This window comes from Anopheles stephensi, unplaced genomic scaffold, assembly GCF_013141755.1.
Source record: "Anopheles stephensi strain Indian unplaced genomic scaffold, UCI_ANSTEP_V1.0 ucontig29, whole genome shotgun sequence".
Taxonomy (NCBI): Eukaryota; Metazoa; Arthropoda; class Insecta; order Diptera; family Culicidae; genus Anopheles; species Anopheles stephensi.
Window position 1 is genome coordinate 17,347 of NW_023405224.1, and position 23,673 is coordinate 41,019.

The following is a 23,673-nucleotide window of genomic DNA, read 5'->3' on the forward strand; positions in this document are numbered from 1 at the left end:
CCGTGGTTGATTTGACGGATAGTTTATATTTTCATGTTATCGGTGTAATTGGTATGTAATGCTCATATTCAACGACAATATTCAAGTTATGGTTATCCCGTGCCCTAACTCGACATCCCTACAGAAACAATACACGCTAAGCTACATTAGTTACTATACAAGTGTTGCTTACCAAAGCTATCATCACGCTTGACTTTTGACGTTCGATTTTGTCTAGAAGAGAAATGATAGGATAGCAACCGACACAGAACGCATGTGCTCTGAACCTACGCTCTATGACTGGCACGGCTGACCTGTTTGAACTGTACTCGTCTAGACTGTCCGCCGGAACGCATTAACTAGAATACTATCTACATCTTCGGTATCTGGCAAAAAAGGGGAGAAAAAAGGAACGTCGTATCAGCAACAAACTCGAGGCTCTTGCCGATCGCCATATTGTCGTTACGCGATCGACAATGTTTGCGCCACACCACATGTCGAACCACACCGCCGATGGTTTCTAATAAATAAATTAACCCTAATTGCACCCATCGGTGCGGTGAGTTCGCCACGGGTGGTACGGAAGCTTAAGGTCGATGCTAGCGCCAACCAGAGCGCCATCGCTGATCGACGTTCTAGCGCTTGATAGGTTGATGGAGCACAATTTCACAAACGAACTGCTCTGTGCCGTGGCCTGGATTGAATCCAATTTGCCAATTACGCTTTGCGACGGGAGAGCCGATCCCTGACCGGGGGGAGGGACACGGATCATTCGGTTGTTTTAAATTAATTTGTCATTCTACTTTATGGTGGTGGTGGTGTCTTAAGCTAACAAGGCTTTGCCATTTTGTTTTAAATTAAACTTAAAAGGCAAACAAAAACAGCAAAAACAAAAACATTGTACGTTAAACGTTTCCACGTTTGGTGGAGCTATAATTACTACCTAGGCATGCCGTCGAAAATACGGAACGTGAGTGAATCGAATTAGAGCTAGGCCGCTAAACTACAATTACATTACAGCTGAATAGAATCTAGAACGGTGCATCAGCCGGGAGAGGGGGGGAAGCAGGTTGGATTGAAGCCTTTTTTGAGAAGGGATGGTTACAGTGGCGAACGGTCCCGGGCGTAGATTATCGTAACCGTAACGAAGCGTCTGGTCGAAACGTCCACCAGGAAGCTGTCCAGCTGGTGATCGTGGTGATGATCGTGGGAACTAGTAGCAGCACCGCACTGTGCAATTGACTCCAATGGCTGCTTGAGGACGATGTGTACATTGCTGGACATTTGTTTGACTTGTAGTAATCTTCACAGTACATCTGGAACGAAAGAAAACAGTTCCTGTTAGTTCCCTATAACCTTGAAAGGACATCGGAGGAAACCTCCGAGAAAACGCACCTTTATTAACGTCGACGACATTTTGTCCAGGAATCCGCGTGTGAATCGGGCCGTTTCGTGACCGCAAGTATTTTTGGCGGCCGCCTCCGAACAGTCTAGATACTCCATGAACGAACAGCACACCGTCCGCACGTCATCCTCATCGGTGCGGCTTGCCGTCCGATGGTTGCGATGGCGCCGTTCGTGCTGATGTCCGTCCAACTCTGCGTCCGGCTGATGGTGGCCATGATGTCCGTGCTGGTGCTGGTGCTGATGCTCGTCGGGCTGGGACTGTTGCGATATTGCCATCACGGTGAGGTGATACCGCCGGCCGCACACTTCGTAGTCTGGCCGCACCAGCTGCAGGCAGGGTGCGTGAGAAAGGAATTCGCGTTGGTAGTCACCCTCGCGGCAGAGGTCTCGCACGAACTGGTGTGTGCCGTTGTACAGCTTGTTGAAGCGGTTTCGCTGCTCCAGCGTCATGCAACGGCGCGTGTAGCTACGGATGCAGTGGAGTCCATTATTTAGGTCACTGAAATGATACAGTTTAAGTAAAAGCAGACCGTTATGGGATTAGAGTTTGAAGATATATATTAGAATTTAAAGATTTTTTTGAATATGACACTTGTTCCAACCAAAGCGAACTTCTTTTGCATAACATGTCTGCCAATGCTGGCACGTGTCCAGAAGACAAAATTTCGCCACCGCAGTCTTCAAAAATTTAACAAGCCTTCCGTTTATTAAACCACCAACAATGAAAGTCAAATAAATTTGTAATGTCCAGCACACCCGGAAGGCAAATAAAACGCTGGCAAGTAAAATACATTCAAACTAATCTCGTGCCAGGATTACCGGGACAACGAGGACTTTGCTGTATCTTCCACACGCTAACACCTTCCAACCGAAAGTCGTCCGAGTGCCGCACTCTCAACAATCTGCAATGACACTTTGTGTTAATTGCTCTTCACGTCTACATCCACCATAAAGTCTCTCGGCCAGCCCATCCCCCCCCCCCCCCCCAGCAGCAGTAGGGGGAATGATTTATGTGCAGAACAATGAGCAAGATTTTGACCAGCGTGAAAAAAAAGTGTCCAGCACTGAACGAACGAACGGACGAACGTGGCCAAGTAAGTACAATTTATTAGCGGAACGCAAACTTACGGGCATATTTTATCCAGATCCTCCTTTTTCGTCGCTATGGACAGATCCGTCGTCGATTGTATCACCTGGAACGGGCGGGCACACTTGGCCAGCTCCTCCTGTCCACAGTTATCGGCCCGTATTCGTCCAAGATTCACTGCCAGGGAGGTATAACAAATCCCAGTTACCACGGTGTCGTCGATGTGGTCATTTCACGTCGGTGGTAGAACACGGGACGCCAGCAAAGTCGGTATAGAGTCCATGAAAAGAAAGAAGAAGGAGGGAAAAGAAAAGTTAGAAATTGAAAGAAGTGGAACGAACCAATTAAAATGCACGTCAAAAAATAACGCTCGAAGTGTAAATTCATCGAAAGAATTTTCCCTATCCCCGTTTCCCCTGGAACTACTCCACTCGAAAGTTTTTCAAATTAAAAATTCATTTAGAATGAGGTGATTTTTTTTGCAAATCCCAACGACCATCTCCACGGAGCGGTGTCGGATCGAATCGGTGGAAGTGCCCGGGTAAGTTAAGTTCGGATGTTCGGGCAAGGAAAACATGGCAACAAACTATGCTTCTTTGCTACGCTTGACCACGGTTTGATATGAAATTTCATCTTCCTTTTTTTTTCGCTGTTGCAACCTCATCTTATGCAGCGAGATGCAACTTTGACTTCGATAATGTGGAGTTTTTAACCGAACGCATAATAAACGGATGGACGTTGGAAATAAATGTTGGTCGTTGGAAAGTTTTGTGCCCCCCGTTTGGAAAGGGGAAACTTTCATTCGCGTCCTCCTGGATTGGATACATTTTTTCTTTCTCCCACTCGCACAAAGCTCACCAAGAATAAGTTCTTGCAAATTATGACACCTCGGGACGTGTAGAACATGATGGGGACTTTTTTGTTATTCAAAAAACACCATTCCAGCTGGAACCTATTGAACGGGTGTGAGCTGTTGTTGTTGCTGCCGTTCGGTGGTTACACACCGCCAAAACTTTTTATCTACTTTTGCTCAAAGACATTGCGGCAAGAGAGAAGCCAGATAAAAAAAATGGATTGAACTCCATCATTAACGTTCGTCTGATCACATCCGGGGCGAGATTTCCGATTACACAAAGATTTTCAATTTTTTTTTCAGATCGGAAAGCAAACTCATCCTTTGCGGAAGTTAAACATGGGTTGAAGCTGATGCAGAAATATCAGGAATCAAACGTAAAGGGCAATAACTTGCTACAGAACTTAACATAAAACTGTTTATAATTCTATTTATAAAGGTAAAACATAGTGTCACTTTCTATTTGTGAGATTTATGGACTGTTTAACTATTTATTGACATCTTTTTTATTGCTTACCTACTTTTCTATAAATTGGCTTTATATTGATGTTGTATAAGCCATTTATATAAATTGGTTTTCCAATTCTTGTATGTTCTATTTTTTGTAACAATATTTTTTGTAACATTTTTTTAAATAGTTTTATTAGATAAAAAACTTAATGAGTTTGCCTTAGATGCGAGATTCGAAGATCCAATACCTAGAAAGATTTGAATCGCATTCGAACCTAATTGACGGAATCGAATCCGATTCGGATCCGATTCCAATTCGAATTCAATAATGATCCAAACGGTACGGTGGCCGAGGCGACAGCGACGCCGGTCTTCACACGGTAGGATCAGGGTGACTGACTTTGCGGTATCTCTAAGTCCAGTAAGCCAAAAATGGCAGGCGTGTACTTAAGAGATCGTTAGGCCAAGAAAAAAGAGGAATGATCCAAATCCAATCCGAGTCCGATTGGAATTCGATTGGGATTCGATTAGGATTCAGTTAGGATTCGATTGGGATTCGATTGGCATTCCTTTGTGATTCGGTTGTGAGCCGTTTAGGATTCGATTGGGTTTTGATTGGGATTTGATAAGGATTGGATAAGAGTGATTGAGTTCGAATAATACTGTTGTTTGCTTGCATCAGTCTTCCCTGATTAGGATTGGGAATCAAAGATTCAAATCCCCACTAGGATTCATTATTCCATTCCCTAGTTTTCATAGTCTCGAGACAAGCCAGCGATTTATGGATTTGGGCTGGACTGCGGACTGTCAGGGGCTAGGCCGAACTACCCTAGCTATGAAATATTCATCTTAAAGATCATAAAACAATATTTCATTTTCATGTCTCTATTTAAATCATCCGTTAAATTTGGTCACTTGTTTAAATTTTCCACAAATATGTAGAGTAAGAAACCTGGTCCTTTTACCTAGCATACCTTCACAATCAAACGTACACGTTACATAAAAAAATTTAATGTGAAAGAGTAAATCACCAAGCATGAAGCCCTCAAGCAGAAAGCGACACATTTTTGTAAAGAACTTTGATTCAAATTTCCCACATCGCTTTTGTAACAATTCTTCAACCGAACCCGCTTTTTTGCCAACCTGTAATGATCATCAGCATCTGTTTATCTCCAGTCGGCGCGTTAATTTAAAATCAACCGCAATCATTGCTTTTCAATTAAATCTCCACCTTTCTGCTGCAAGTTCCTGGCCAGCTTCCCCGAAAACCGTTTAAGTGCACGCGGTCAACCTCAACACCTCAAGACCAACGGTTTTGTAGCAACGGTTTACGCCGGCTATCCCGCTCACCAACACCTTCGCACCTTCGTAATAATGGCGCAACAAATGCAAATGATTCCGACCGGCTCACCCGAAGCACGGGGGAACGTGAAAGCGGGAACGAAATCCTAGGTGGATCGTTTGACAGATAATGTGTTGCATTATAATTTGTGTTGCGGGTACGGCAAAGGCAAGGTAGCGCAAGATGGAAGCTTCATCTGCACGTGCAAAAAGATGCTATCCTTTGGGGTGGCGTTTTTTTTTTCGTTTCTCTTCTTCTGTTGCGGGTTTCTTGAAGCTAGAGCATTTCGCTTTACGTTCGTTTGCGTTGTTATCCTCCGAGGACCCCACTGTCGCTGGTGCTGCTGATGAACGGTGAAAATTCCGTTTCGGTTTCTGTGGCTTGGTTAGGCAGATTGCACGTCGTTTGGTCGATTACTCGAGCTTCTTTTTTTTTTTTTTGCTCGCCCGAGTGTTCTCGGCGGAGTAAATTATTTTTCTACCCTTGTTGAATCCCGAAAAATAAATAGAAGGCAAAAAAAAGGAGACCAGCTGCTTCCCCTTCCGCATCTTTTCGATGTGGTTCCAGTTGCAGTTACTTTTGCAAACGGGATCAAGATCCCGACAGCTACAACCCCGAACGTCCGGCTTAAGCATGCTGCTATCATTTATTTAAATTTTCGCAACAATGCCCCGGCAACGTATGCAACCCGCATCACCTGCTTCTGGCTGTAGCTTGTTTTACTCCCGAAAAACCCTTCTCTCTCTCTCTTTAGCGCGTCTCGACCGAGGCCTCAGTTGGTGCCACTGCGTCGATCTTTCGGCTTTCCACCTGTGTGTGTGTGTGTGTGAGTGTTTTTTTACAGGGAGAAATGGAAAACCGGCCCCGGTTTTGCAGCGATGAACTGCAACCATTATTAATGAATATTCAGCACGAAACACAGCGGATGCACCCCACGGGAAGTTGTTGGCGAAATATCGAGCCGTGGCAACAGTCCGGTACCTGTCCGTCCAGGGGGAACTATGGCCAAAAAATGGGACGGGACTCACGCGACAACGGCCACAAACGCAGCTACAGCAGGCGAAAGCCGTAGCACCATACATCTCGGCTTCGGTCAACCTGTGAATGCGACGAAGTTGCAATGAACCGGGGTTTGAAATGTGTGGCATACAGCCTTCGCCGGTCAGGTAGTTTGGCCGACCTGTTAAGTGTGTTGCGAGCAGCAGTGATCTGCTGCAATTATGTGAGTCCAGTGCTTACCGGTGTTGCTCACCCTACCGAATCCCCTTCACGAGGTCGTTTGACTTGTGCAGTGGAGTAAAATTAAAATCATGCGGAAATTTAATATGCAATATGAACAACAGATACACACACACACACGCGCGCGCGGGATCATGAAAATTCCAAACAATGGCACAAAATGTTGGAACTTTGTAGCACTTTACCACCACCCTGAGGACCCGGACGACTCCTGCTGTAGGTCGTCCATTTCCAGTGCAAATGTTTGTCTCGTGCTCGTCACCAGCACCTCACAACGCTAGCATCATCGACAGTTAGCGAATTTTGGAGAAAAACGCTCCCCGGCCCCTGTTCAGTGTTTTCAAATAGAGGCACACCTAACGGACGAGAATCTGCACCGCCGCTTGCTGCCGGTACAGATTTCAATTACCGAGCGCAAGGATACTCGTGCAGCGGGTAGATTAATGTATCAATGGATGTGGTGAGATTTTAATTACTGAACTCATCATATCATATCATAGAATGGAGGATTTTGGATGATAATTTGAAGCACAACACGTGATGAAATTTATACGTCCTTTGGGTTTTTATCGGACTTAAAAATGATTTTATAATATAGACAGCAGTTTATGCCGAAAACGTTGTTTGAAGTTAAAATTATTCAGTGAATAGCATTCAATTGAATCCTGGATGTTCGACTGTTGGAATTCGTAATATCTACATTTAACGGTTCGTTTAACGTGGAGAATTCAATTGGGAGCAACAGCCTTTTTGTTCGTAATTATTTATTCATGCTCTTTGTAAGGATTCCACCGAAACAAATAATTTGCGCCTAAATGCAGGCAATGCAACGCATTACCCTTATCACCAAATTTTCACTTCAGACATAAAATTAATTTAGCTTATTAGCAACAAAACATTTAAAATATTTTTAATCAAAAACATCAAATTTAAGTGCTAACGTGTGTTCCATAAAATCACAGCTCATAAAAATCTAATCCATCACGCTGCTGACATCAAACACATTCGCGAACCATGTTTGCGCGATTTCGTGGCTAGATTGGTGTAGTGTAACCAAACAAAACACCATCTAATCATTTCAATACACCTCCACTCCACAGAGCAAACGGCGTCTCTACCAATTTCACCCACTAGCCGCCCTCCACAAAAAAAAGGAAAAACTAATGAGAAAAAAATGTGATATGAATGGCTATTTGGCGACTAGCCGGCAAGGTCATTAGTGCACCGTAGCCCATCGGTTTAGCTGGGCAACATAATCGCACGGTCGGACCGTCCTACCGCCAACCAAAGCCGAACAGTAAACACACCTCGAACGCTCGAACACGAAGCGCATTGAATCAACGTGCATTGCATATTGGCTTCAGTTCATTTGATTTCACATAAAGTATAACCACCCGGTCCGAATCAATCGTCGAGCCGGGTGTGGGGTTGTGGGGCGTGTTTTAGTTATCCCAACATTGCTTCACGCTTCGGTAGCCGGTGGATAGAAACAACCAGAAATATTCACGCCGGGTCAGATAGTTTTGCATATTCAATGCCATTCACGCTAATGCACGAATGATGAGCGCATGTGTTGCGTTCTCAACCCCGAGGGCCCGGTAAAGGAGTCGTTTGCAATTGAATCGCAAATCACACGTCACCATCGTCAAGGGACAATTACAACAAACTAGTGAAGCGTGCTTGCCTTGTACCAGCGGCTTCCCGCACCTCACACCAGCACTGCGCTTGCGAAGAGAAGCTCCTTCTCAGCCTTTGCTTCGGGTGGGAAAGCTTTAATATGTTGCTTGCCTGCGCCACGCTCCGGCCCGCACTCGCACCACCACAATCAAACTCAACTGACCACAAAGTTCATCCTTTGCATCGTTGCACAAACACAAACATCGCCCGGGTTGCTTTCCCGCTTGTCCGCCGCTTGTCTGTTTACCCGGTATAGCAGCGCAGGGCAAACATTTGCACACTGTCCATCGGTATCGAACGTTATCGGGCAGGAAAAAGCATGAAGTCTCTCGCTCCGGTCCGGTCGGTTCTTCCATCACCGTCAGGCGTTTCGTCCTGTTCGCAGCGATACTTTTACAATGGCAGAATGGTTGAATTTAAATCAATTGAACCATTCACCGCAAACAAATCGCTCACCGAGTCCGGCGGGACGGTCTAAATCGTCGCCAACCCGCTTTTTCTTTGTCCGGCTCGGGACGAGCTCGGGACGGGTTGCCGGGGAAAGTCACTCTTCCGCTTTCTGTTTTTTTTGCTGCTTGCAAAAGCTTCGCACCACACTGTGTGCAGCCGAGCTGAGCGTCAAGCGAGAAGAATAAATGCGCCTAGTAGCGGTATGCAGCAGCTACGACTGCACCTAATGCCTGTTTGTGCGGTGAAACGGATACCGCCGCTTGTGGTTACAATCGAACAGCAAAGCAAACAACCCGGCAGGCTGTTAAATAAATTTAAATGCAAGGATCTTCTGGTCACCTTCGGGTTGGAAAACCCGGTTGATCCCGGATAGTAGCGACACAAGCCACCAGTCCATCCGGGGGGGAGTGCTTCGAAGCCTGATGAAACTGACGGTACGCTACGGTGATGTGATTAAACGCAAGCACAACCGTGTAGGTCAGGGTTTTATACGTGCCTCGCGCTGTGATGCTCGCAACGATTCAAGAAGCTGCTATTTGAATATCAGGGCGTCGTTTTGTGGAACTTTCGGCTCCAAAAGCTGCAACCTGCAGCAAGGAACCTCCTGTTTGTCTTTCCATGTTGGGAAACTTTCTGCGGGAAGCTGCAATGTAACCACCGCACGCTGCAGTTGCGCCAAACCTTGGCGTTTGTCCTTGAAACCAACAAAGTTTTGAGTCGTGTAATTGAGGTCAGCTTTACCGCGTGAGCTTGAACGGTCCTCTAATACCTTTAACCACATTAAGCACCTTCCATTGCGTGGCGATTTGATCTGTACAGTGGAGGCACAAGGGCTACAGCAAAACAGTATGCCGAACCACCCTAAACCACAATCTAATTAGGCAACAAACTCCGGCTACAATATTTATGGATACAGATGGAGAGAACCATTTCACACCTTCTAATAGATCGGATTTTTGTTGTTTTTTTTTCGCTGTGCTTGCAAATACCTCCTTCGTTGGAGAATCCCCTGTTAAGGTTTTTTTCTCGTGTTTTGTAATTTCTTCCACCGGCAATTGCTACCGCTTCTGCTTGCTGCCAAGGATCAGAGATACGGCGTGACTTAATCCTTTGCGATGCGAAATGGCCACACGCTGCCTAGTAGATGGAAAGGAAAACCCCGTCCACAGTTTCCCGCTGCTAGTAGAGTGCGCTAGAAAAATGTGCAAACTTGCGACCAGAAAGCGTTTTACCCGGGAAACACTGAAACACCGGGATCGTTTTAATACCGACATCTCATTTTTTTCCACTTCCTTCCGCTTTTAATTCTAACCCGGGGTGCTGCTGCTGCTCCTGTTTTTTTTTTGTTTCACCTTCTAACTAACCGTTTTAGTGCCTTTTTTTATTTTCCCTTTGCTTTCTTGCATAAAACATGTCCGGTTGGTGTTTTTTGAAAAAAAGGACACACCATTCCAGGGTAGTACAACGCACCAGCCACAGCAACCGGCAGAAGGCTGAAACCCGCAAACTAGAAAACTTTTACCATCGTTCCGTTGCTACCTGAGGATGGCTTTCGAATAACATGATGGATATGTTTTGCCCATTCTACGCCCGGCCGGAGCCCGAGATCGGGTGCAAAATTGGCACCCCACCTCCACCTCCTCCACAACAACTACACGTTCGGCCATTTCAAACCCATCAACAACTCCCGCCGAAGAAGCAGCGACTCAACACACGGGGTTGCATGTTAATCGTTTTCGCCCTGGCGTAAAGCATTTCCGTTTTGGTGATTATGGTTTTTTCTGTTCTCTCCGTGCTTTGCTAACCTTCTATTTTGAAGGCCTGTTTTGTTGGTTGTTGCTTAGTTTAAAATATGAACCAGCCCAGACAAGCCTATTACTTTGAAACTTAACGAAGTTGCGATGAGCATCCTGCGAAAGGAAAAAATGGCAAAATTTGCTGAGGTGTATTTTTTTTTTGTTTCCACCAAGCAAAATTCTCTTTTAGTGCCCAGTCACGACGATTAGCTATTCATCAACCTTTTTGCTCGTGTCGAATGGGGCAGGAGCAAAACGGTGGATGGAAGAATTTAAAACCGAGGTGCATAAATAAAATTTTTCGTTAACCGCCGATTGTACGCGAGCTTCTAGAAGGTCAGATTTATGCCGAAAAAAGGTATCAAATTTACTCAGCAAAACAATGCCGCAAACTTCACCACCACCTGTCCAGCCGGTACTGACTTTAGGCCCAATCTCGACACATTCCGTACCGGAAGAGGCAAACAGAGCCGGAAACACATGTGGCTCTCAGCACCGGCAAACGGATGTACATGTCGGTGCAGAGTGAGCTCCCACCGCCTGGTGCGGCACCCTACTAAACGGGCTTTGTGTCCTTTCTTTCTCACCGGCATCTTTCACCGGGCGCGGATTATCCTTTTCCCTTTTCCCTAGCTGGCAACACCATTCACCTAGGTGCCTGATGATAGTGCTGAAGAGTGTCCCATTCCGCTGCGTACAGTACACGCTGCAGGTGCAGGATGTAAACTTAATGCATAAATTATTAATTTGCCACATCATGCGAAACAAGCGGGGCGTGGTGCTAGCGAACGGTAGGGTGTGTGGGTTTTTGGAACCGTCAAGGTGTCCCTGTCGGGGAAGTAGCGGCGAATGGTCGCTTTCGGGGTTTATGTCACGCTGAAAATGGTTAGTTTTGAAAACGAGTTATACGCTCTCTTTTTTTTTCTCCGTTTTTTTTTTGCAACCGTTCGTAAGCGGTTTTGTGTTCCAATTGCGCTGCAGATAATCATCTGCCTGGTGCCTGGTGCTGGAGATAATTTTTCCGTGTTTTGTTTGTTAAAAATGATTCCAGCTAATTTTTAATCCTTTGCCGGAGCGTTCTGTTAGGTTGTTTGTTTTCCGTGATTTTGTTGTGCAGTTTAAAATATAAAAAAAGTATGCGGAAAGAGAAAAAAAGGGAAAGCTTTTCTTGATGGTAAATTAATCCTCTTATGATGCATCCTGGACAAGGGAACCGGAGCAAAGAATTAGTAAGTAAATTGAGTACGAAGTGGTTTAAAGCATGGTCGATGCTATATTTTGTTCTTAATAATTTTATACGTTAGGATATTTATTCATACTTTTTAAATATATTTATGTAGAGAATTTCGCAGACTGTTTAGTAATTCTAAGAATCCCTCAACAACCTAACCACGCAAGCAATGTGACCGTCCGATGGAGACGCCTAGTGTTTCACCGAATGCTTAGCATATTTGCCCCTCATGTGCTTTGCAGACCCAACACCACCGGTCACTGTGTGTCCACTTCAAACGTCGCATTAAACTGTACAGCGGTGAATTCCAAATCCCCCCAACCCCCCCCCCCCCCACCCAAATCGTAAAGGAACGGTCGGCCCGAATGTGCGCTGCTGCGGGATTGTTTCCAGTCCGCCGGGCAGCATTCCATTCTCGCGAACATTTCAAGCATGCGATTAATTTGTAGTAATTTCAATCTAATTGTCATTAGCCACACCCATGCGGCACATCTGCAAGCACGAGCTCCGTCACAGCACCGTATTGAAACGCTTAGCAAACCCAGGAAATGGCACCTTTTATTCTCGCACACAAGATGGGGAGGCCTGTTTTCCCACTTGTTGACACCTGTTGTAAAGCGAAGGGCTTTTCACTTTTCACCGGCAAGAATGATGGTGTGTACGTGAACCACACCATACCGCCCGAGAGAGGGGCTGTGGATGCATTAATTATCTGTGCGATACGAATGATTCCCTAATCTATTTCCGATTCGCGAGCAAGCTGGGGTATTAGTTGAGAGTGGGAGATACTGAAGAAGTTTTGAAGTAAGCACCGTGCTGTACGTCCGAGTGAAGACTATAAATTATGCCCATTACACAGACTCGCCTAGAATCCATCGAGGAGTTGTCGAATGAAATGGGGGAAAGGCTTTGGTGGTATGGAAAAAGCCTTCACTTCCGTTCTCGCACTGTGCAGTGTAATTGAATGGACTGTGCTTGAATATTTTACCCAACGTTGCTCGTTCAAACACTCGGTCTCGTGCACGCGAGGTGCAGTTGGCAACGGAGTACATTGGCAACGGTAAAGCACCAGAAACAATTGCTTCGCATTTTTCATTGTGTGAAACCCATCGTGGAAAGAAAATTGTGCCATTGTGCGTGTGGTCGTTTGTGACTTAAGTTATGGTGAACAGCCAAAAAGAGAAAATTTTCTTTCTTCATTAAAAGTAGAACGTTTATATTGAATACTTCCAGACGGACGTGCTTCTTAAAGTGAGAATTTAAAATATGACTTAAACGGAGTCCATTTTGCAGATTTTTTAAAAATTGAGCAATCCTTAAATAAAATGTTGCGAACACTGGGTTAGGTTTGAATGCATCAAACATCAGCCTTAATTGTGCCGTGTAGGTACAATGTTGCAAATTCAAACATCTGTCATGCAAATTTAACAACTAGGCCACACGTAATGATCCGCTACCTTCGAAGGCTATAAATACTGACCATGCCGTATCACACGTGCATTTCTGGCAGCTTCTCTCCCCTGTCTTCTTAATAGTGAAAGGAACGAAACCAAAATAGCGCAAACTGTTTACAGCAAAATAAGTGATACAATAGCGTCGCAAAAATCTTCGCAAGAACAAAACATCTTGTCACCGTTCTTACTTTCCCCCTTTTTCATTTTAAATGAAAATAAATGGAAATGAATTGCCATTAGATTCTCGCCCGCTCGTACAAACAGATCAATTAGCCCAGATTCTGGACGCTCCGGTCGACGCACGCTCACGTGGGGTTTCATGTTGCGAAGCTACCACACGACAACGGACAGCCCGACAATACGCTGTTGTGACGTACAGTGAGCCGTAAGCGAATGTTGACAAAATTGTACTTTGTCCTGCTCCACGCCGTCACGACCGGCATGTTTACTGGTGAGAAGTGCGTTGTCCGGATTTTTTTATTTTTTTTTTGCAAAATTATACAACCCTAACCTACGCCATCGGTGCTAAAGTTCTGCCGTGCCAATCGTGTCCCGTCCGATGTCGAAACCGATGTCATCGCAAATCATGCTGCACACAAGAAGAGACACAATTTCGCCGTAACCAGTTTTTATGAGAAAATTGGATTCGGTTTAAAAATAGGTATCTTCATGGTTTCATGGTAGTGGAACGGGAAAAGTGGCGCTCTACGGAGAGGGACGTTTGCTTAGAGAGTGTGCTCTAATTATATCGGGGCGTTCTGGGAGGCTGTTGGACGGTGTAGAAGACCTACGAAATTAAACACATTTTTAATCATCCCGTGGGAACTCAGGTGAAGGTAAAAACAATAAAAGCGTTTTTGTTTTTGTTTTATGGCACGATAAGCCACAAATACTCGCACCGATTAATTAACGCGAGTTAAATCGACGGATTAACGCTAATATCTGCTAATAACCGGAAAGGATTATTATTGTAGCAAACGGATATTAGTGCCGGCGTCAGGAGCCCGGACCAAACCGGTTCAGCCAGTCGATTAAAGGGTTAGATAGACGTGACATAAGAAGACGATAAGACAATGTGACAATGACGCGGCATTGTCTAGATAAGAGTAATCAATGATTGGGAACAGAACTCGCGCTGGTAGCTCCAATGTTGGTCAATAACTGAGGACAAAAGTTTAGCTCAGTTTTATTAAGTTCTTTTTATTACTAATTTCTCTAGTTTAACTCATAATAAAAACAAATAATTTATAAGAAGATTATTAGAATTTTCGGCATTTACAAAACCAGACCTATCCATCCAGAAAAATCGCCAATAAAAATTCAAATTTTTCCAAAGAAGAGTCGAACGACCTCTTTAGGTCATGCCTGGGATTTTTGGCTTACTTTGCCTATGCCCTACGTGCCTATAGGGCCGCCAAAAACTTTTAATAAAATTTCTAAATGAATAGAAGTCCAGGTCAATTGAGGCAAAGCCAGCGTATAATATTTGTTAGAATTTTCCGCAAATTTCCCACCAACTCTTCAAGTAATTTCATTTGTACATTTCTCCATTTCAATAAAATATAAAGTTAAGGTAGGTCACGAAACACGATGGTTTGGTTTTCCATGGTGTTGCGCTGGGTTGTATCATGCCGATGCAACATCGCAGTGCCACGTTCGAGCGTACGCCCTGAGATCATTTTGCTCACAGCGTGTAACGCTTCACAACTCACCCCGTGATCTCAGTTCATCGTAGTGTTACGAAGCAACCTCAAGGGTGCATTCATTTCGCGCTACAAAAACTTGAACCCCGATTCCACCGATCACCGCGCGGTACAAGTGACGATCGGCAATGTGCATCGGACCGACACAGCAAAACACAAATTAGCGCGACGATGCTATCTAATTGCGGCGCTGCAGCCGACCGACGCCTGTAGGAGTGTTGATCGTTCTCTCCACGCTGTGCATGAAACGCCAAATGATACGAAGATATGCGGTCGCGTAACGTAAGTTGGAAGGGAGAGTATGCGAGCGTGCTTCACGAATATCGTACGATGTGCGTCCACCAATCAGCGCTGGGGGCTCGGCAAACGATTGCACGAACACAGACGCCGTGCACCACTCCAACGAGTTCCACGTGCAAGGTTAGGTGAATACACCTGACGCATCGATGATCGCAAGCCAGTGTTAAGACGAACCGGACTAAACCGGACACCGAACGGAGGAGGGCAAGAGCAAACGAAGCAAAAATACCATTGACGTAACGTTTTCTGCTTCTTCTTCGTCTGTCTGCCGAGAATAAGACGAGAATGGGATGGTATTCCCCGCCCGTTCGCCGGGGGGGCCACTTTGAAGGGTGTGCGTACTTGCGTGTTTTTTGATGAATTTTGTTTTGAGTACCTTCTTTCGCCGTCACCTTCAATGATTGCCTGTACTCTACGTTCATTGACGTAAATACCCCCTCATCACGGGCGCCTGCAGTACCGCTCTGGAGTGGCAACTGTTGGAGAAGCCCAACAGACAACCAAACGGGACGGATACATAGTGCGGCTGTACTCGTCACACGGGCAGCTTGGGGGGTAGCTTTGAGGTCGAGCCCACCAAAAAGGGCCCGGAATGCGGCCACTACACGACGATTGCAATTTTGACTGTCACAGCAATCTTTTCGGGTCAATGCCGAACCATTGACCTGCTCTCCACGCATTCGTCCAACTGGTGACAGTTCTGGAAACCTTATGCTTGGTACGTAGCATCTTCGGACAGGAGCGAAACTTACGAGCGGTGAGAATATGGACACAGTCAATTAAATCAATAAAGCTCAATTGGAATGATTGACGCCGTAGAATTTCTGAGCAAACTTCTTTTTTTTTGCGGTCAACGTTCGGCGTTGAATCCAGGAGCGATCTTTTCCGGGTAGGGTAGTTATTCTTAACGATGAAAGTTGTCAACTAACTGAAACATTAATGTGATCGTTGAAAGGTAAAATATTTCCCGTATTTACTGAGCAATCACAACTCAAGAATGCAGTAAAGTATCGTTTACAAACTCATTTATCAAGTCTAAAAAACCACCTTTTTGTGATTCCATTGACGTCAATCAGCAAAAAAGGCACTCCGGAAGGTTTTCTTAGGTCCTCATTGTATTGGCATCATTAGAGCAATCGAGCAGTAATGATCAATGTGGAAATTCCCCAAACAAAAAAAAAAATGCTTCGCACCTCGTAAGCAATCGACAGCCAAAAAACCAGGTAAAAGATCACCTCTCAATGAAAGCAAAAACGATTGGCGCAAGATTTGCCATCCTTCATTCACGGTGTGGCAGCATTTGCGCAAATCACGCCACACGCTCGTCACCCGGGATCGTCGCAGCGAAGTTCTATTTTGCAGTCGCAGCGAAATCATCCGATGGCATAGTGTTTATGCACGGCGGCCCGATATTGTGGTTGTGGTTAGAAGGTTATTTTCAGTCGCAATCACTTCCTAAAACCACCACCCGGGGACGGTGCGACCTAAACAAAAATCCACAACGGAAAGTCGCAGCACGTGAAAAAATACAAACCAAACAGTAAAGTAGGAAGCAGTGGTGGTACCGGCGGGAAGATGATGCGTAACAATGCGCAATGTTTACGGGCAAGATGACTTTGGGACGCTTGTCGATTTGCTCTGTCTACCCTACGGATGTTACACTGTTTGAGTTTTGATATTTGACAGGGATTTCGGAATGAGCGAGTAATGTTCGCGACAAATCGAGACTCTGTTCTAGGTGACGATACTGGACGGTGAAGTACTTGCACTTTCACCTGGAAATGCTTCACATAGTCAGTGCGATGGCAGAGATGACAATGGCGCCGGTCTTCACACGGTAGGTCCAGGGTTCAACTCCCACATTGACCGTCACCCTCCTAGTGAGGCCTTGACTATCCAACTACGTCTATCATTAAGTCTAGTAAGCTTGAAATGGCAGGCATAACCTAGGAGGTCGTTCGACCACTACGCGAGGGTCTACCCTTTCAGGTTATAAATCAGGAACAGCATTTATCGCACCATATTCTACTTTTGAAATATTTAAACAAAAGATCGCATAGAAAATGTCTTAAAAAACGACTAGGAACGATTACGAAACTGTAGGTGACAATTACCATATAAATGTAGATTAAAAGTGTTTTTAATTACAGACAAACCATTTAATTCCGTTCAGTGAATTAACAACCCGATAGGGACGCTGTGTCCGCCACTGACACGTGAGCAAAGCAAGCAAGCCCTTCTACGTAGTCCGGTCCCACCTCGAACTGGTGAAGGCGCACCTTTGCAACCAGTTTGATCGACATGGCCGTACGATCATCGATCATAATAAACCAATCACGCTAACAAAAGCCACGTGTTGATCAGGCAAAGGAGGTTTCACATGAGCTTAAATACGCATTATCTTTTTCGCCGAGCAACAACAATCTAGAAGGTCGTCGCCGGGAACAATTGGCAGAGAACAACAGCGATGTTTGATTGTGTCTCGTTCTGTGTGGATCGCGTGATTTTCTTTCGGAAAAAGTTTACTTCCTTGCCCTTATATGATCAGGTCGATGACTTTTTTGAGAGAAGAATAGCGTGGAACCACCGGGTTGGTGGAACTTGTTTCCAAAGCTACCTGACCATGAGAGTGGCCTTTTCACTCAAAATGGAATGTCATACGACATCGCAGTTATCTTATCTTCTGTACACAAATACAGCTCGGCATACGGTTGGGAAAGGTATTGGTGGTGGTAAATTTCGCATCTTCCGCTTGCCTTTAAAATTCTATGCAAATTAGCGAGAACGGGAAGCGTGTTTCGTTTCGGGATGGCTCAGTTCGTAATTGGTCTAATGAGTTGAGTCAACGAATGATCTGGATTCTGCTCATCACTGTAACCGACCTTGGCCTGTGCGAAGCGGGCAGCAAAACCGGCGTTTCGCTTCGAAGAGCATATAACGCAACTTGCCGCACGCAAACCCACTCGCGATCGGTGGTAGCCGTGAAAGGAGAACGGACCAAAAAGCGGAACAAGCTTACCTGCACAATGTGAGTGATCGTAGCCAGCAGCGCTTCACACAGAGCTTTGACACAGGGCTAGGTAGTGTTGGTGCAAGCTGTTTTGCAACTTTACCATTTCGCACGGTGAGCAAGTGTATGGACATTGTTTCTATTTGCACATTGCAAAATAAAGGTGGGTTTAAGTCTGGTTTAAATATGCTGAAAACCCTTTGTAAAAAAATAATACACTACATGAACCATATTTATGTCTTTATGATAAAACAATTTTCTACCGAGCCTTTGTACCTATTGCAGCACCGATCAACTGTTTCCAGGTTCCAGGTTGCCACCTTTAAAGTAAACTATACGTTCGCGAAACCTGCACCTGCTCCCGCTCATGCATAGCTCCCGCAAGCCATGACGAATCGAACGGTGTCTGAAACCCGACAACCAACGGTTGGGAACTTACATTCACCGATATCCACACCGGTACGCAATGGCAAGCCAGACGTGCGAAACCATCCGATCCTAGCGAAAGTTGCGTGCTAGCCGTCTGGCTGCGCAAGGGCAGCCGCAGCATAACCTAAAAACATAAGCTGCATCGTTCGAGAAAGGGTGGGCACAGTCGGTCTGCCGACGCGCGCATTTTCTACCATAGTTGTGTGCTGCAAACGTTTTGGGGTCTTCTTTCACAGCCGCACGGGGGAAGGGGGTGGTGTTATGCCAAATTCCGCCTCGCGCCAACCGCGTTGGAACCATTTTCTGTTGATTCAGGTGAGTTGCCACAGCGTGACGTCACCGTATCGTACGATTCGTCGGGACGGTTGTGATTGGCTGTTCGGTATCATTCAACAGCGTATATACAACATTCCTTTCCTTTACGCTTATAAAGGCTTGTTCTTCTTTCCCACTTTAAATTTTGAAACCTTTATTTGGTTGACGAACTTGCATTCATTATCGGAACGGACGCTTTTTGATTTGTACAGCCCTGACAGTCAACTTCGAATTTATGCAGCTAAATTTGGCCGTCGATGACTCGTCGGTCTGTGTGCACAAGACTTAACCTGTCCACCGGTATGACACCGAAATTCGTTGGCAATTAACCAAAAAACCAAATTAAAGCTGATCACCGGTTGGCAGGTTGGTTGCTTCTGTTGGCACGATTTAGTGCTGTAAGGTGAATATAGGAAAAAAAAATGGACGACAACCACAGATAACCGGTAGTCGGAACATAGTTCGGAACGATTGTAGCAATTTAAAAATTAAATTCATCACGAGCCACACCAGTGTGCGTATGGAAAGGTTTGATTGAATGCAGCTAATGGTGGTGTCGTTCATTCATAACCTTCATAGTAAAGCGAATGAACGATTTCTACTCGCAGTCCTATCGCATGCACACACCTATAGAAGTGGCCAGATTGTTACGCGCACCACTTAAGTTTGGGAATGTTTGGTCGTTAAAGCTCGCAAGCATAAGATCGACGTCAACATAGATCACTGACGAGGAAATTGAATTTGTGAAATTTTATTTTAATTTTGTGGTGAAAATTTATTAAAAGTATTTTAAACATGTATAACATTATTTTACGGCCAGCAGACTATGCATAAACGTAAACTGCCCAATCAGTTACAGCTGACACACGACTGATCATATGACTTTACAATAATGCTTAAATATGTGTACAAGTGTTCTTATCAGCTGCCAGTGGCCTTATTCCCGAGGGGGATCGTGCCGTGGAATACCCCAACTGGTAGGTAATACGAGAATGCGGGGTGACGTTGAAGTATGATTGATGGAGATTTCCCTAACTCAATTCAATTCCATGGCGTGAGTAGATGATGATTGTGTGCGAGTCACGGTTACACAATCGATCGTACGATCCTTCGATTTCACACAGAAGGTGATTACAATGCAAAAACATGCTGATTTCTATGAATGGCTAAATTGTCAATTAGACTTATTATAGGTTTTGTGCTTTTACTTCCAGCTGGAGCGATCGTAGATCGTTGTTAGATGTTTGATTTCCTGTATTAAGGAACTCCTATTAAATATTTTTTAAAGAAACTGCCCAGAAATTGAATATTTAAAAAGTCCGTATGACTAAAAATCAACCCCGTTCAAACAAGTTTTTAACTGCCAGTCAAACAGCGAGCTAACGGCCAACCAAATCCCTTAATATTTGGCCCCCTGTTCACAGGCCTGAAATGTGAGCCTTTTTAAGCGCTGGAAGAGGTTTCGATGACCCAAGAGATTCGTACATCTTTGCAAATGTTTGGCAAAATGGCTGCCTGTTTAATAAGGCATAAGGCTGAGGGTATGCAAACATCACTTTATTTGACACAATATACTGCCACGGTTTGTTTTTGGGCCGCCAGTGACTCGACGGCCTTCGAACAGGTTTTAACCAGCTTTGAGGTAGTGTGACATATTTAACACATCGTATGATGTACTGGCCACAAGATGTTTGCCGACGTGAGATGATAATGCGTATTGCGTTGCAGCTGACCGGAGACGATAAGATAAATCTTTCATTTGTATCATACCGGAATTTTTTTAACAGTTTAATAACACTTTAATGTGCTTTAAAAATGATAAAAGAGGAGCGTTGTTAACATTTGCATCAAGCCTGGATAGAATAAAACATCTCAGATCATTTGAGAAAATTTGTTGTGTTGTGGGATCACGACCAGAATAATGAAAATGGGGTTCTTTGATTGAAGTTTGCCAGAATCGATACCGAATTGTGATCTGGACCTTTCACCTTTTATAATTGATTAAATTAAAAAATTAAATTAAAGTGTGGCCCGTGTTTGGCCCTGAAATCTGCTATGGCTTGCGGCCTTTAAATAAACTGTGCAAAAGACGTAATAGCTTAATCAAACAAATTTACAAACATTGAGGTAATGATGATCGATTATAAATCTTATTATTAACATCTCAAAGTAAAGCTTTCTCTACTGTCCCGCGAATCGCGGTAGCGTTAGTTTGACACTTACCGGTTATAAATACTGTCACCACTAGACAGAGTCTGTTGTAGAATGTACTGAAATCCGTTAAAACAGGAAGCATTCTGCTGTTTGTTTCTTCCTATTTCTGTGTTGATTCTTTTTTTGTTTGTTGTGAAATAATTGGTTATTTCAATCACGTTGTAGGAGATCACGAGAGCAGCTTTATATTTTTACTTTTTGGCTCACTTTCACACACACACACACACACACACACACACATATAAATTCCACTCACTTGCGGAAAATGGTTCCGTTAAACACTTCTTCTGCCGGCGATAGAAAACCATCAACAATTCATGTGATTTTCAATCGATTCACGCTAACTGGGGGCCTGCGTTGGTCACTACTAAACGATCCGTATGTTACTTTTCACCGACAGCGTTTCAATTTTATGGCTTCTAACAGTTGTAGGTCTGCCCTAGTTCATCACGGCACGTACGCGAAAATAGTTGTCGAACAGTGATAAAATTTTAATCTAACCTCTGACCAGCAGTGCGATACCGAACACCGACTTCAGCTCGTCTCTAGTTTTGGAATCTGCGAGTTATATTAGACCTTTTTTAAAACCGAGTAACCGTTACGTTTTTAAATATTCACGCTCCTAACGGTCAGAGTTGGCTGTGCACATGGTTTGCTCGTAGCTGGCGGGGAGCGAAAATGAGAGTTAGGCAGCCTCGACCACTCGCCACGACACCAGTTTAGTTACTGAACTGTTATTTTTGTTTCGCAGTTGGATGCACGCTACCTTTATGCTTGCTTTTCTCACGAAATGAACATTAGGAAGGATGAAGTGTTCATGCGACAAGTCTGAAGTGTGCACTTGATTCCCGTAAGAATCTTTCTCTCAATGTGCACAAGGCTGTTAATGGGGTTTATAAACCATGAAGTTTATTGCTGGGAGGACCCGCGTTCGAGTGACGTATTTTTTGGATGATAGAACTTCCAAAGTATCTAATCCGAATCCGGATCGAACTATCCCGCTCCAAGGTATGAATAAGTCTGGCCGGAATAACCTAGGAGAAGTCGCTAAGAAAACCCAGGGTAAAGTAACATTGCCTATAGTGTTTTCCATAGAAACAAATCAAAATGTGTAAAAAACTGATTTAAAAAAGTTTTTACCCACACAAGTTAGTGTTGCAAACGACGTCATCTTTATTCGGTAATGAACAAACGTGACCGAAATAGGGTGAACTGGCAGTGGGTTTGACACATCTGGCATATCACCGTCCTGACTGGATGAATCATCGAGCTATGTTGCACGATGGTTAAAGATGTTGCGTAGCATGATACAACACTGTGGCTGAATTTTCGATCGCAAGCAAACTCTTCTGCCTTTAGTTTTGTGGCACTTAAGATGTGTTTAAATTTAAGTTATCCAGTCTAGTCCAAATTTTAACTAAGATTAAATGCGTCTAGGACATAGGGATAGGTCTTTAATGTTTGTTATAATATTAGATTTTACTAAACGTTTGAATGAGGTGACCCTAATAGTAGTAACTAATGAGAGAAGAATTTTTATTAATGGAATAAAACTATAAGCCTTGGATGTACCGGTTTTACAATAAATCGGGAATATTTATTGGTAACATCTTCTTCTTCCTTGGCACTCTAATCTCTAAAGGTCTCCGCCTGCCATTTCTGGCTTTCTGTGACCTAATTTTACCCGCAGCAAAGTACTTTGCCCTGCGTACGGCCGGAGTATGGGTGAGATTTGAGCCATGGTCCTGCCGTGTGAAGACCTGCGCTGTAATATTCTTGGTAATATACCAACACTTTTAATTCCTAACTGCATGCACAAGGACTTTAAGGATTTTAAATTTCCCTACCCAGTTTATAGTCTGCTAGCAATCAAACATCCCAACTGTCAACAAGTCAAGCACAATTTGATACACCATATGCAATACGTACTCTGTGTCATCGTTATCATAATCAATGCATAACGACGAGATCCGTCCGAAATTGCTGCATGGAGAGTTTCGGTTTGTCTTCAGCAATAGCTGACAATTAAACGTTGCCATAATCGTTTGCTGTTGAAATTGTGTAGCATTTACCACTCTCTCTTTCTCTCTCTCTCTCTCTCTCTCTCAGTCTTTCGCTACCGACGCACCAAATGTAAAAGCTGCCACTTTTAAAGCCATTGTGTACCCGCCGAGAAGAAAATTTCGCTAGCTGAAGACATCGTACACAATGATACACTGCTTGAGCCTCCGTAATTTGGGCGTCCCCTGCATGGGACGCACATCCTTGGTGGATTCACCGTACCCTGGCGGCGTTTTGCCCGATAGCTCTACTACAGTGTCATTCTTAAAAGCATAGGCTCTCAGCTTTGAGTATATAAATATGCAAGGATTATGCATCTGGATGACACTTTGACGTGGGCTGAAAACCAAACCAGCCGAGTGTTCAGTGCTGCGTGTTCGGGAGTGAACCTCGGAGATGTGGGCTATAAATCTACCGGCCCTGGAATGTGTCGTATGCATTGAATGACATAAATGACACCACTTTAGCTGAAGGTGCCTCGATAGGCATCTCAATGTCAGCACCGCACCGCAGCCCAGTGACCATCGTTGCCTAAGCCAAAAATCCAATGTTCGCCAATAAGTCAGCTGTTAGCAAATGAGCAAATTTAGTTCGGAAAACGATACTCTCGGGGATGCTAAAGGCAGCAAGTGAACTCTCACCATGGCAGGAAAAATGGACGCAAGGGATTAGAAAT

The 23,673-nt window shown here is 44.4% G+C and overlaps 1 protein-coding gene across 1 annotated transcript; it reads right to left on the reverse strand.

Moving 5' to 3' along the window:
* Positions 1–6: 6 nt before the first annotated feature.
* LOC118516408 lies at positions 7–21,674 on the reverse strand. The gene is made up of 4 exons (XM_036062271.1): positions 20,946–21,674; positions 2,515–2,650; positions 1,375–1,885; positions 7–1,295 (listed from the first exon to the last, which is right to left on the reverse strand). Exons 1-4 carry the CDS (start codon positions 21,016–21,018, stop codon positions 1,110–1,112), a joined length of 906 nt encoding a protein of 301 aa, XP_035918164.1. The 5' UTR covers positions 21,019–21,674; the 3' UTR covers positions 7–1,109.
* Between the last annotated feature and the right edge of the window lie 1,999 nt (positions 21,675–23,673).